General features: G+C 42.6%; 1 protein-coding gene across 1 annotated transcript; it reads left to right on the top strand.

The window, feature by feature from the left end:
• The first annotated feature begins 574 nt into the window (after positions 1-574).
• Positions 575-11,836, top strand: LOC311223174 (mast cell protease 1A-like). Its single transcript, XM_084307934.1, has 5 exons — positions 575-625; positions 2,605-2,764; positions 3,010-3,139; positions 4,454-4,708; positions 11,631-11,836. Exons 1-5 carry the CDS (start codon positions 580-582, stop codon positions 11,781-11,783), a joined length of 744 nt encoding a protein of 247 aa, XP_084164060.1. The 5' UTR covers positions 575-579; the 3' UTR covers positions 11,784-11,836.
• The last annotated feature ends 613 nt before the right edge of the window (positions 11,837-12,449 follow it).

Here is a 12,449-nt window from a genome sequence, read left to right as displayed (position 1 = left end):
AGAATAGGCAGATGACCATGGCATTCTTGTTTGATCGCAAAGCACAGAAATGACTGAAAGCATTTACAATGGCATTGCTCATATTCTTAACATTGTATATAAGAGAATGATCATTAATGACGGCTGTTTCAAAACATGTGGTTTCTTCTCTTTGGTTAGACATTTAATTATAATATTGAGGAGGAAAGAAAGTATGATTTTCTATCATCTGAATTTCCCAAACATTTCATGCATGGCTTTCAATTTACAAAAGAACACTAGAGGGCAAGACCCATACTATTTAGCAGAATTAATAAAACAGTTGTATTTTCAAAGTACTGAGGACCCCTAATATATTAGTGTCAGGGAGCTTTATGTACAGAAAGTCTATACATAAATCGTGCAACCGCATTTTGAAACCTTAGTAACCCAAGTTTCAAAATATATCTTTCCCCATCTCGTCTTTTTGTCCTGCCACAAACGACATCATATTGGCAAATACATTTAAGCAACATGAGGAACAAGAACCAAGTGAGGAAGAAAAATCTTCTCCAAAAACTGTGTGATCACCAGGTGGACCTGCTCATTTCACCATCTACCATGGCAGTCAGCTTTGTGTTCCCGTTGCTCCTCGCCATCCTGAATGGTAAGTTATACTGTCTTGTTTATTCATTATGTCAACAGATCAAAATAATAATATGACGGTACCAAAGGTAATATAACTTGCAGTATACAATATGTCCTAAAAGCACGGGTGTAAAAAGTACCCAGAATTATACTTAAGTGAAAGTACATTGGGTACCGTCTCAAAATCGTACTCAAGTAAAAGTCAGAGTATCTGGCTAAAAACACACTTGAGTAAAAGTTCAAAAGTTTCTACTTTTAAATGTACTTTTAAGTACTAAAAAGTCAAAGTAAAAACGTTTTTTTATTCCAGGGCAATGAAATGTTCCGATTCGTCCTCTTCATCACTCGTACTATCGTTTGTGGCCATCTTCTGTAGCTTGTCACTCTGACTGTCTATTCTTCTGATAGCAGGTGTTTAATCATCAAAGATCCCTGCTTTCTAGTCTTGCACAAGGACCAATCATCATGGGTATGGGTGGGTTAATTTTCCATTGATGGGGATTTGCTGTTTTTAAATAAAGAGCGGCCGCAGGATTAATAACGTTAAAGTTAGTTCGGCCAGAGAAACAAATATACTAATTAAAATGGTTGGACCTGCTAGATTTGTACTTTGTAGGTCTGCATTGTAAATGTAAGGAGTAAAAAGTATGTTTTTATTCTCTGAAATGTAATTGAGTAAAAGTACAAGTATACAAACCTAATAATACTTGAGTAAAGTACAAATCCCCCAAAACAGTACTTAAGTATTGTAACGAAGTACAATTACTCAAGTACTTTACACCCCTGCCTAAAAGCCTCCTGTGCCACGCTGTTCTGGCAGATTGAGGAGGCCTTTCTGTGTGGAGTTTGCATGTTTTCCCTGTGTTTGCATGGGTCTCCCCACACCAAGAGACGTGCATGCTAGGTACACTCCTGCTATTGCCCTTGCCCAAGGTAGCTACTGGCATCACAAATTGGAGTTGGTCCCCGGTCCACTGCTCCAAATAGGTTAGAAATGGTTCAAATGCAGAGAATAAATTCCCCACAGGGAGTAATACTGTATAACTCAACTTAACTCACTGCAAACTACACAATCCCCACGTGTTCTATGATAAAATAGGAATCTAGGTCCCGGTTTCCCAAAACCCTCTTAGCACTAAGATCCACTTAGTGACATTCTGAGTCTTAGATGTTCTTAGTGCCTCTTTTATCTCTTTATTTTATTACATTATATTGTATCCCTATTTTCCCCTTTACATGTTATTGTTATTAGTTTTTTTTTTTTTTTTTTTTATCTTTTTCCCCCTCCATTTTCCTCCGATTTTCTCCCATCCCAATGTTAGTCGTTATGCCAATTCCCAATCCCCTTCCTGGTCGCTGCGCACTTACCCCCCACAGTCGGTCTGGGAGAGTGGAGGCTATCACGTGCTTCCTCCGACACACGTCCAGCCAATCAACCGCTTCTTTTCACCTGGCAGCGCGGATTCTCATTGAGAGGGCGTAGCGTGTGGAAGGATCACACTATCCCACATAGATCCTATCCGCGCTGAGCAGGCGCCCCGACCGAACTGTAGGAGTCGCTGTTTACAACGACCCGGACCCACCCCGCCAGCTTCTCCCACCCTCTAATACTGCCAATTGTATTAGTGCAGACGGCCAGCCAAGCTGGTGACAGTTATTAGTTATTATTATGCGGGTGACAGCGGCTCAGGAGGTAGAGCGGCCATTTGGTAATCAGAAGGTTCCCGGCTGCATGTTGAAATGTCCTTGAGCAAGGCGCTTAACCCCTAACTGCTCCAGACGAGCTGGCCGGCACCTTGCATGGTTACCTCCGCCATTGGTGTGGTGAATGTGTGAGTGAATGTGAGGCACAAGTTGCAAAACATTTAGCATAAAAGCGATATATAAAATTAAGTCCATTCTTATTATTTCATTTATTCATTATATATTATTCATATTTATTCATTATACTATCGCCCACGCAGGGATAATGAAGTTTCCTCTTATCTCTGATCGTAGGAGCTGATGGCCACCGGGTTGGTATTGTTGGAGGGAAGGAGGCGGCTCCCCACTCCCGTCCCTACATGGCCTCCTTACAGTTCCAAGGCCGGCACATCTGTGGGGGTGTCCTGGTGAAAGAGGACTTCGTGCTCACAGCAGCACACTGCAGGATCGCTGGGTGAGAATTCAACATTATCCCTCTCTCTCTTCTCAGTCATAACACAAAATGTTGCATTATAGTATATAACACAATAAGGGATAAAACTGTTAACCTGTTAAAACCCGAGTTAAAACCAAGTGCATCCAGGGTCTAATGTGGACATAGGAAAACAGAGGCAGAAGACAAGCTCTAGTCCCATGAGTTTAACTTGTTACAGAGGGCTCGCTTGCTGATGACTAACTGACTCCTGTTTTGTTCCGCAGGAGTTACCGTGTGGTTCTGGGGGCTCATTCCCTGTCAGCTCGCGAACCTACAAAGCAGGAGTTCAATGCTATTCAATCCATTCCACATCCCAATTATGATGGCTATGAAAATGATATCATGCTTCTCAAGGTGGGGACAGCACAGTTTTGTAAAAACTATAGGTTTGGAACGATGGCCAATATCTTTTTTTTTTTGTTTTTTTTTTGTTTTTGTTTTTTTTATAAAATAACATATCAATATTGTCCACCTGAAATAACATTCTGGACAGATTTGCTTGGTCTGATGGATTTTTATTTTCAGAGTAGAGAGCAGATATTAGAGCATTTTGTATTTAGCATTTTTGTTACTCACCCAATGATCACAGGTCTGGTGGACCCACAACATTATTGGGATTTTAAAACAATAAAGCCACAAGAATAAAAAAAAATATATAAATGAATAATTTCCACACTTCTGGGTCCGAACACCCGAACATCACATTATGTAATATAAATGTGTAGGGGGGGGGGGGGGGGGGGGGGGGGGTGGGCACATTGTGCACATTGTAATGTAAATGTCGGGGGGGGGGGGGGGGGGGGGGGGGGGGGGGGGACATTGTGCACATTGTAATGTAAATGTGCAGGGGGGGGGGGGGGGGGGGCACATTGTGCACATTGTAATGTAAATGTGTAGGGGGGGGCACATTGTGCACATTATTTAATATAAATGTGCAGGGGGGGGGGGGCACATTGTGCACATTGTAATATAAATGTGTAGGGGGGGGGGCACATTGTGCACATTGTTATATAAATGTGTAGGGGGGGGGCACATTGTGCACATTGTTATATAAATGTGCAGGGGGGGGGGCACATTGTGCACATTGTTATATAAATGTGCAGGGGGGGCACATTGTAATATAAATGTGCAGGGGGAGCACATTGTGCACATTATAATATAAATGTGCAGGGGGGGGCACATTGTGCACATTATAATATAAATGTGCAGGGGGGGGGACATTGTGCACATTGTAATATAAATGTGCAGGGGGGGGCACATTGTGCACATTGTAATATAAATGTGCAGGGGGGGGGCACATTGTGCACATTGTAATATAAATGTGCAGGGGGGGGGCACATTGTGCACATTATGTAATATAAATGTGCAGGGGGGGCACATTGTGCACATTGTAATATAAATGTGCAGGGGGGGGCACATTGTGCACATTATGTAATATAAATGTGCAGGGGGGGACATTGTGCACATTGTGTTCCTTTACATGTTCTATGGAAAAGGAGCGAAGGTCGCTAAGTATCAGGTTAAAGGAAATAATTATTTGCATAATTTCTCTTTTAGTCAACATGGAAAACGGGTCCCACAGACCCAAACACCACACAAGGGTTAAAAGAACCCTATTGAACAAACCCTATGTTTAACCTCAACATTTGTGTCCATGTTGTCCCTCAGCTGGACCTCGGGGCCAACCTGACCACAGCGGTGCAGCTGATCCCTCTGAGGCGGAGCCGGGTGGGACGACGCAGCAGATGCACCACAGCCGGCTGGGGGTTCACATCGGACAACAACACCGTCGCAGACAAGCTGCAAGAGGTCAATGCCACCATCCTGACGCAACGCCAGTGTCGGCGCATGTGGGGAGACGTCCCGATCACCAGGAGGATGGTTTGTGCGACTGGGCCCCGCGCCTTCCAAGGCTTCTGCTCGGTACGAAAAGAGGCTCCTCGGTCCCCCTAAAACTCAGACTGACCCTCGTAGCTGCTGTCATTACTGTGTGATATGGGCAAACACATGTCTTCTTCTAAAATAACACTATTAATGGAAAACATGAACATCAAGTGTTATTACTTATTACTAGTGCGGCGATTAAAAAAAATTATCTAATTTATTACAGGATTTGTAATTAATTAATCTAATTAATCACATTTTAATCGCATAACCATTTTAGGCCTGATATTCTATATTCTATAATCATATTTCAAATTGCATGTGTCCTGATGGCAGAATTCAGTACTGTATCTACAAAACCTTCTGTTTAATCATCTTCCCTTTATTCATTTGGTTAGATTTTTCAGGTCTGGTCAATTTTAGCATGGTGTTATTCACAGTCAAAGATACATTTTTTTAATTTTTTTTATTAATTTTAATAATGCGATAATTTGCTCTGTAATTAATTAATCTAATTAACGCGATAAACTGACTACTTATTACCATGTGGAAAAACCGATGACACTATTCAAAGGACCATGTCAGTCTTTTCGACATTCTTGCCTTGCTACAAAAATCAAGCTGCCCCTTCTTTTTTTGGAATCTTTGGTCGTTATTTTTTTCCGATTCACCACTGCCATTGGCATCCAGTGTATGTGAAAATGTGTCTTGAATGCCACAACATTGAAAGAAAGTCACCACATGTTTCCATGTTACCATTGCCACCATCAGGTGTGCTGGTGGTGGAATTTAACAAATACATGGAACGGCTGGGGTGCTCCGAGGAGAGGATTGGGAAGCACTGCTCTAGTAGATTTTGTGTTTTGAGCACAAAGTTCATCATAGATCTGGCCTCTTTATTTTGCTCTCAAAGTGCACCAGATTGATGCATTTAACTTTAAAATATACAACAACAAAGAAATTCCGGGGGAGCATGACCCCAGACCCCCCTAGAGGGTCCGAGGTTCACCCACCACAGTCTCATAGAATCCTGTGGTAAACACGGTCCCTGTATTGTAAATAGTTCATGTGTGTTGTCACTACTGTATGTAAAATTGTAAATAGGTTTAATTTATGTGCAGTAGTTTAATTTCAGCTCAGTGTAGAGAAATGCACCGATATTAACAACCGCCTTACTCCGCACGTCTATGACGACACTGTTGACACCACGTATCCGTGACACACGTGCCCCGCGACAACACTAGTAGTTTTGGGGGGGCCTACCACCCCCCCTGAAAAAAATCCTAGGGGAAACACTGCATTTGAAATAAATCTCACATCAACATCTTATGTGTCACAGACAAATATGATGCATTCTAGCAGCCTCTATGTCCCTTTGTTTCAGTCCTGTTCTCAATACAATGTTTCTGTGCCTGTAACGAGCATTGTGGCGCATGAGTCTGTCCCATCCAAACGAAATGCAGATCAAACTTTCAGGCTCGATGTTTGATGCGTAAAAACACAAACTACTTCTTTCAATGACCATGAACAATTTTAATCACCTCATATTCATATACAATGATATTGTAAATTTAACCAACAAAAGATCAACGATTGTTATCAAGGTAGTGGTTCATATGATGATCAGAGTATTTCAAATCGTTTATAAATTGAATCAAATGACAAAGTCAACACTTAAGGACCTAAACTACTCTAATCAGTTGACAAACACAGTAATTTAAAAAGGTTAGTGTAACACATAATTATATCCTGATCAAAAGTCTCCAATGAAAGATCTAGCACTTTCTGTTTGTGTTATCCATTTATACAGAATGAGTTCTCTAAAAGTAGCCTGCTTTTAACCTCTTTTTAAATCCCTACCCATACCTTTTGTTGACCAAAATATCCTTTGAGCTGCCTGTCTATTCTTCCTACCCCACAACTGATCATGACTACTGGGGTCTCTGGGCGTATCATTGTACTCGTCTTGTCCACCTACAGTGCTGTTCTTACTAAAACAAATTATTGTTGAGGGATGACCTTTAGACCATAGTGCTGAGACAAGGGTACTACTACTAGGTCGTCCTCGGACGGGCCCTCCATCAGTGCTTCTAGTTATCCCGATCCTCCATGCATCTGGCTAGCTCGCCGGTACTTCCTGCTCCCGCATCTTTCTTGAGTACATCCACGTATGTTAGTGTGGGACGTCCTCGTAAACGATGCCTGTGTATTGGCTCCCACAGCAAGGGTAACATAATTGTTAATTGTTTGACTCATCTGCTGTCTCTGAGTATCCTATGTATAGCTCTATAGCTGTAACATGAAGATCTAGTGAACACCACAGGCGAGGTCAGAAGTCATCTCAGATTAACTATGTGCTTAGGAATGTTTCAACCTGACACTAGAGCAAGAGAGACAATTGACTCTAGTTGTCTCTACAGGGAAGAAATGATCAGGCTACTTTACTAATGAAATATGGATAAAGATTCTATAATTCTATGGTCACATCAACATTGCAGATCAAATATGACTCAAGATCCAGCAATAACAGCAATCTTATTGTTAAAATGTTGTCAGAAACATTTCTGTGAGGCTCTGAAAGCGCGCACCTCAGCCTATAACACCGGGCTCGTGACAGGCAACATGAACGAGCACAAGGTGGCGAGATACAATGTAAGGAGGACAGTAACAAAGGCAAAACGGCGCTACAGGGATAAGGTTGAACAGGCTGATTCCAGAGGTATGTGGCAGGGCCTCAGAACGATGACATATTACAAAGGCACCTCCCTCAAGCTGAACAATGATATCTCCTTGGCGAATGAGCTCAATACCTTCTATGCGAGGTTTGAGGCTGTGAATAACAACACCAGCCTACAGACCACTGCAATAGTAGGGGGAGCCACTGCCGATGGAGACTCAGTGTTCAGGATAACAGAACATGAGGTGAGGAGGACCTTTAAGAAAGTGAATATCAGGAAGGCAGCAGGACCGGACGGTATCCCCGGCCACGTCCTAAAAGTCTGTGCCGACCAATTGGTCCCGGTATTCACTGACATATTCAACCTGTCCTTAGAACAGGCTGTCATCCCCACCTGTCTGTACCCTGTACCCAAAAAATCCACGCCCGCTTGCCTCAACGACTATCGCCCTGTAGCTCTCACCTCCATAGCCATGAAGTGCTTTGAGACGCTTGTGAACGGCTACATCTGTTCCTCCCTCCCCAACAACCTGGACCCCCTGCAATTTGCATATCGCCCCAACAGGTCCACGGAGGACACCATATCCCATGTGCTGCACACAGCAGCATCACACCTGGACAAGAGGCAGGGGAACTATGTGAGAATGCTATTCATAGACTACAGCTCAGCATTCAATACCATAATCCCCTCCAAACTCGTAGCCAAGCTCAGGGACCTGGGCTTGAACTATGACCTCTGCCAGTGGGTCTTGGACTTCCTGACAGGAAGACCCCAGGTGGTGAGAGCAGGCAACTGCACCTCCTCATCCATTACCCTCAACACAGGGGGCCCCCAGGGCTGTGTTCTGAGTCCCCTCCTCTAATCGCTGTACACACATGACTGTGTGGCACAGCGGAACAACAACACAATCATCAAGTTTGCTGACGACACGGTAGTGGTGGGCCTGATCTCTGCAAACGACGAGAGGGCCTACCTGGAAGAGGTAGAGGATCTGGCGCAGTGGTGTCAGGAGAACAGCCTCTCCCTGAACGTCAGCAAAACAAAAGAGATGATTGTGGACTTTAGGAGGTCGGGTGCCAGGGACTACAGCCCCATCAGCATCAACGGGGCACCGGTCGAGAGGGTGAACAGTTTTAAGTACCTCGGAGTCCACATATCCGAGGACTTGACATGGACCACACACATTGACAGTGTAGTGAAAAAGGCACGGCAACGCCTCTACTTCCTTAGGCGCCTAAGGAAGTTCAAAGTGAGTCAGAAGATCATCAAGAACTTCTACTCATGCACAATAGAGAGCATCCTGACTGGTAACATCACCTCCTGGTTTGGGAATAGCACCGCACAAGACCGTAGCAGACTACAGAGAGTGGCCCGTTCAGCCGAACACACAATTGGAGGTGGGCTTCCCACTCTCCAGGACATTTACAACAAGCGTTGCAGGGGCAAGGCTAAGAGAATAATCAAAGACTCTAGTCACCCAAACAACTGCCTCTTTGAACTGCTGCGGTCATGCAAGCGATACCGGAGTCTCATGGCCAGTACAGAGAGAAGAAGGAGCTTCTATCCCCAGGCCTCAGGATGCTCAACGACAATGACACTATGTAACAACCCATCATCTACACTCACAGCACACACATCCACACGCACACACTCTCTTTAAATAAACACTTACTTTAGACACTTTAACACACTTTATATTTATTAGCAAAGAGATTGCACTACAATTCATACCTCATTGCACCTTACCCTAAGTTGTACCTCATCCCATTTCTGCATTGTACCTCACTGTTACTCTTTTTTTTACTCTGTATTGTATATTGTATATAATGTATATTGACTGAACACTTTTTGTTTACGTACTTTGGACTTTTTCTATTTTATACTTTTTATCTATTTTTATCTAGCACAATCCCAGGAGCTCATACAGGGAAAAAAAGCATTTAATGGAAAAGTATTCTGTATTTTACTATGACAACTAATAAACAAACTTGAACTTGAAACATATTTTAGGTTCAACTCTAGGCTAGGTAGAAAATATGCCATCTTGTACACACGCAGTTTATCAAGATCTCTTCACACACTGATAGATAGTCTGATAGATGAATCCCAGCCAGTGTTTTCCCTGATGGAGGTCACTGAAGCCCAAATTAGCTAAATTCTGAAATCCCTCAAAAGCTCTAAGTCTAAGGATGTATTTTGTCTGGGCTCACTTTTTCTAAAAACGAATGCAGATGCATTCACTGAACCATTAACAAAAATAGAGAATGCCTCTATTAAAGAATATAAATATCCTAATGACTGGAAAACAGCCATTGTTATACCAGTATTCAAATCAGGAGACTCAAGCACAGTGAGTAACTTTAGGCCAATCAGTATCTTGCCTGTTGATTGATTGAATTGATTGAAAACTTTATTAACAGATTGCAGAATGGGTACAATACAGTACAAAGTTGCTGAAAAATGCATTATTGAACAGCTAATCTCCCATATTAATAATAGCCTGTACGCGTCAGCCCATACACTCTGCACCCAATGCAATTTGGCTTTCGGACCAACCACTCCACGAGACAGCCAACTGCTTCTTCCTAGAGAGTATCAAACAACAGATGGACAAAGGAGGTGTTGTCAGTGCCATATTCTTAGATTTTAAGAAGGCATTTACACTGTTAGTCATCAGATACTCCTTTGCAAACTTGCTAACTATAATTTTTCGATTGGCGTGCTGAACTGGGTGAAGTCTTGTCTTGCTGACAGAATTCAATGTGTTAGGGTCAGAGGTGAAACATCACCCTTCCTGAGCAATACAATGGGTGTGCTCCAGGGATCCATCTTCGGGCCTCTCCTATTTAGTTTATTTATAAATTATCTTCCGTCTGTTTGCACAGAGTGTGAAATTCAAATGTATGCAGATGACACCATTATCTATATTCATGCAGTTTGTATGTACTTCACAAAATCCAATCCAACATCTGATAATCCTGGAGTGTTTGTTGCTGGAGAGCCAATTCAAGTAGTCTCACATTTTAAATATCTTGGTATTATCCTCGACACTACATTATCATTCAAAAAGCAAGTAAAAAGAGCAACACAGACTGCCAAATATAATTTGTTAAATTTCAGATTCATGAGGAACTGTTTAACAACTGCTGCCCTTCTCTATATGAACGCAATGATCATTTCCCATCTCATGTACTGTATGACTAGCTAGACCCATGCAAAAAACACAACCATGACACCCATTCTCTCTCTGTATAAGCAGGCCCTCAAGGTGCTGGACCGAAAACCATATACTTACCACCACTGTCACATCCTCAGCAAGTACAGAATTCTCAGCTGGGAAAACCTCACAAAATACGCTGATGCCTGCCTACTATTCAAGATCTTAAATGGCAAGGCCCCCCCACCCCTCAGTACTTTTATCAAACAAAAAACATCTTATAATAGGTCCACAAGATCTACCCAGAGAGGGGACTGTACTGTGCCGTTTAGGTCCAGCTCCTTCAGTCAGTCCTGTTTTGTAGTCAGAGCCACTCAGTTCTGGAACACCCTACCAACTGAAATAAGACACTGTGCTACCTACCACACCTTTACAAAAAAACTCAATACCTGGTTATTAACCAATCAAACATGTAATCACTTTTAATCAGTTCATTGTGTATTTAATTATTGCTTTTATTATTATGTTGGATTATGTTGTAAATACTGTGTTGTACTTTGAATGTTTCTGTTCTAGGTGTATTGTCTGTCTCATAACATCTTGCCAAAAGGACCACAGTTGCGAATTAGCCAGCTGGCTAAAACTGACACATTTACAGAAATGTTTATCAATGTGTAGGCCTACTGTCCTTTTGAAAAAATAAACTGAAACTGAAACTGAAACACACACACGCACACACACACACACACACACACACACACACACACACACACACACACACACACACACACACACACACACACACACACACACACACACACACACACACACACACACACACACACACACACACACACACACACACACACACACACACACACACACACACACACACACACACACACACACACACATATATATACAGGCGCATACAAGGTTGATTTCTGTATCAAGGCAAGAATGACTTAAAACCCACATGTCAAAAGGACTAGTATGGTCCTTTAATGTGCCCAATTGTACATCGTTCTACATCTCACCATATAAAGAAGCTGAATCATTATGTGGCCTGACCTACTGACACAATTCTTTAAGAAAGTACAACTCACCTGTATGTTGTCTGTTCCAGGGGGATTCAGGCGGCCCATTGGTTTGCAATGGTAGATCAGCTGGTGTCGTCTCCTTCTCTGGGGAGCGCTGTGCCAACCCCCGTACTCCAGATGTCTACACGCGTACATCCTCCTACACAAGATGGATCAGACAGCAGTTGAGACGCTATTAGGGAAACTGTCATTCAACTTTGTATTACTGGATACAGCCAACGCAAACAGTCTGAGACCAAACTATTACTTTGAAATGTGATAGGAGTGTAATGGCTGCTACAGGCCTACTACCAAAGAAATTCATATTAAATTTAGATTTCAGTGTGTGTGTATTGTGTTTATTTTTTTACAAGAAGTGACTACATTTTAAACTATAATGGGTGCTCAATGGACATAATGTCTGTGGCATTTTAATGGGTCATAAATAGTTCCCTCCAATGAATGAAGAATGCATGGCATGCCATGTACACATACATTTTATGTAGTCTCTTGTGGCCTTTTGATTTGAAGCTAGAGTCCCTCATTGGAATTCATAATTTTTCTATTTTTCCCCCATCATTTTAAAGAAGGAATTGGACACCTGCTTGCTATGGAGTGATCAAGTTTTTACACGTCTTGATCAAAAACCACAGGGGGCGCCACCGAGACGGACTGTAAAAACAGCTCCACGGTGGCCCACCCGTTGGGTGTGAAGCCCCCCTGTGACGCTTGATCTGCCCCGTAATTTCCCCCGGAAGGCCCGCCTGCCGCTCGGCAGAGATGAACTCCCTCCTGGCTGACTGCATAAACGCTGTTATGCTGCTCGGATTGATTGATTGATTGATTGAAAACTTTATTAACAGATT

The sequence above is a fragment of the Notolepis coatsorum genome, assembly GCF_963971535.1.
Source record: "Notolepis coatsorum genome assembly, chromosome: 2".
Lineage (NCBI taxonomy): Eukaryota > Metazoa > Chordata > Actinopteri > Aulopiformes > Paralepididae > Notolepis > Notolepis coatsorum.
Note: the sequence above shows the minus strand (reverse complement) of the source record. Positions and strands in the feature narration are given on the sequence as shown.

Excerpts from the sequence above, each read along its gene's own strand:
- LOC311223174 (XM_084307934.1), top strand. The coding sequence starts at position 580 with ATGGCAGTCAGCTTTGTGTTCCCGTTGCTCCTCGCCATCCTGAATG. Across the intron at positions 3,140-4,453 it reads ATGATATCATGCTTCTCAAG|CTGGACCTCGGGGCCAACCT; the intron begins GTGGGGACAGCA and ends GTTGTCCCTCAG. Across the intron at positions 4,709-11,630 it reads CCTTCCAAGGCTTCTGCTCG|GGGGATTCAGGCGGCCCATT; the intron begins GTACGAAAAGAG and ends TGTCTGTTCCAG.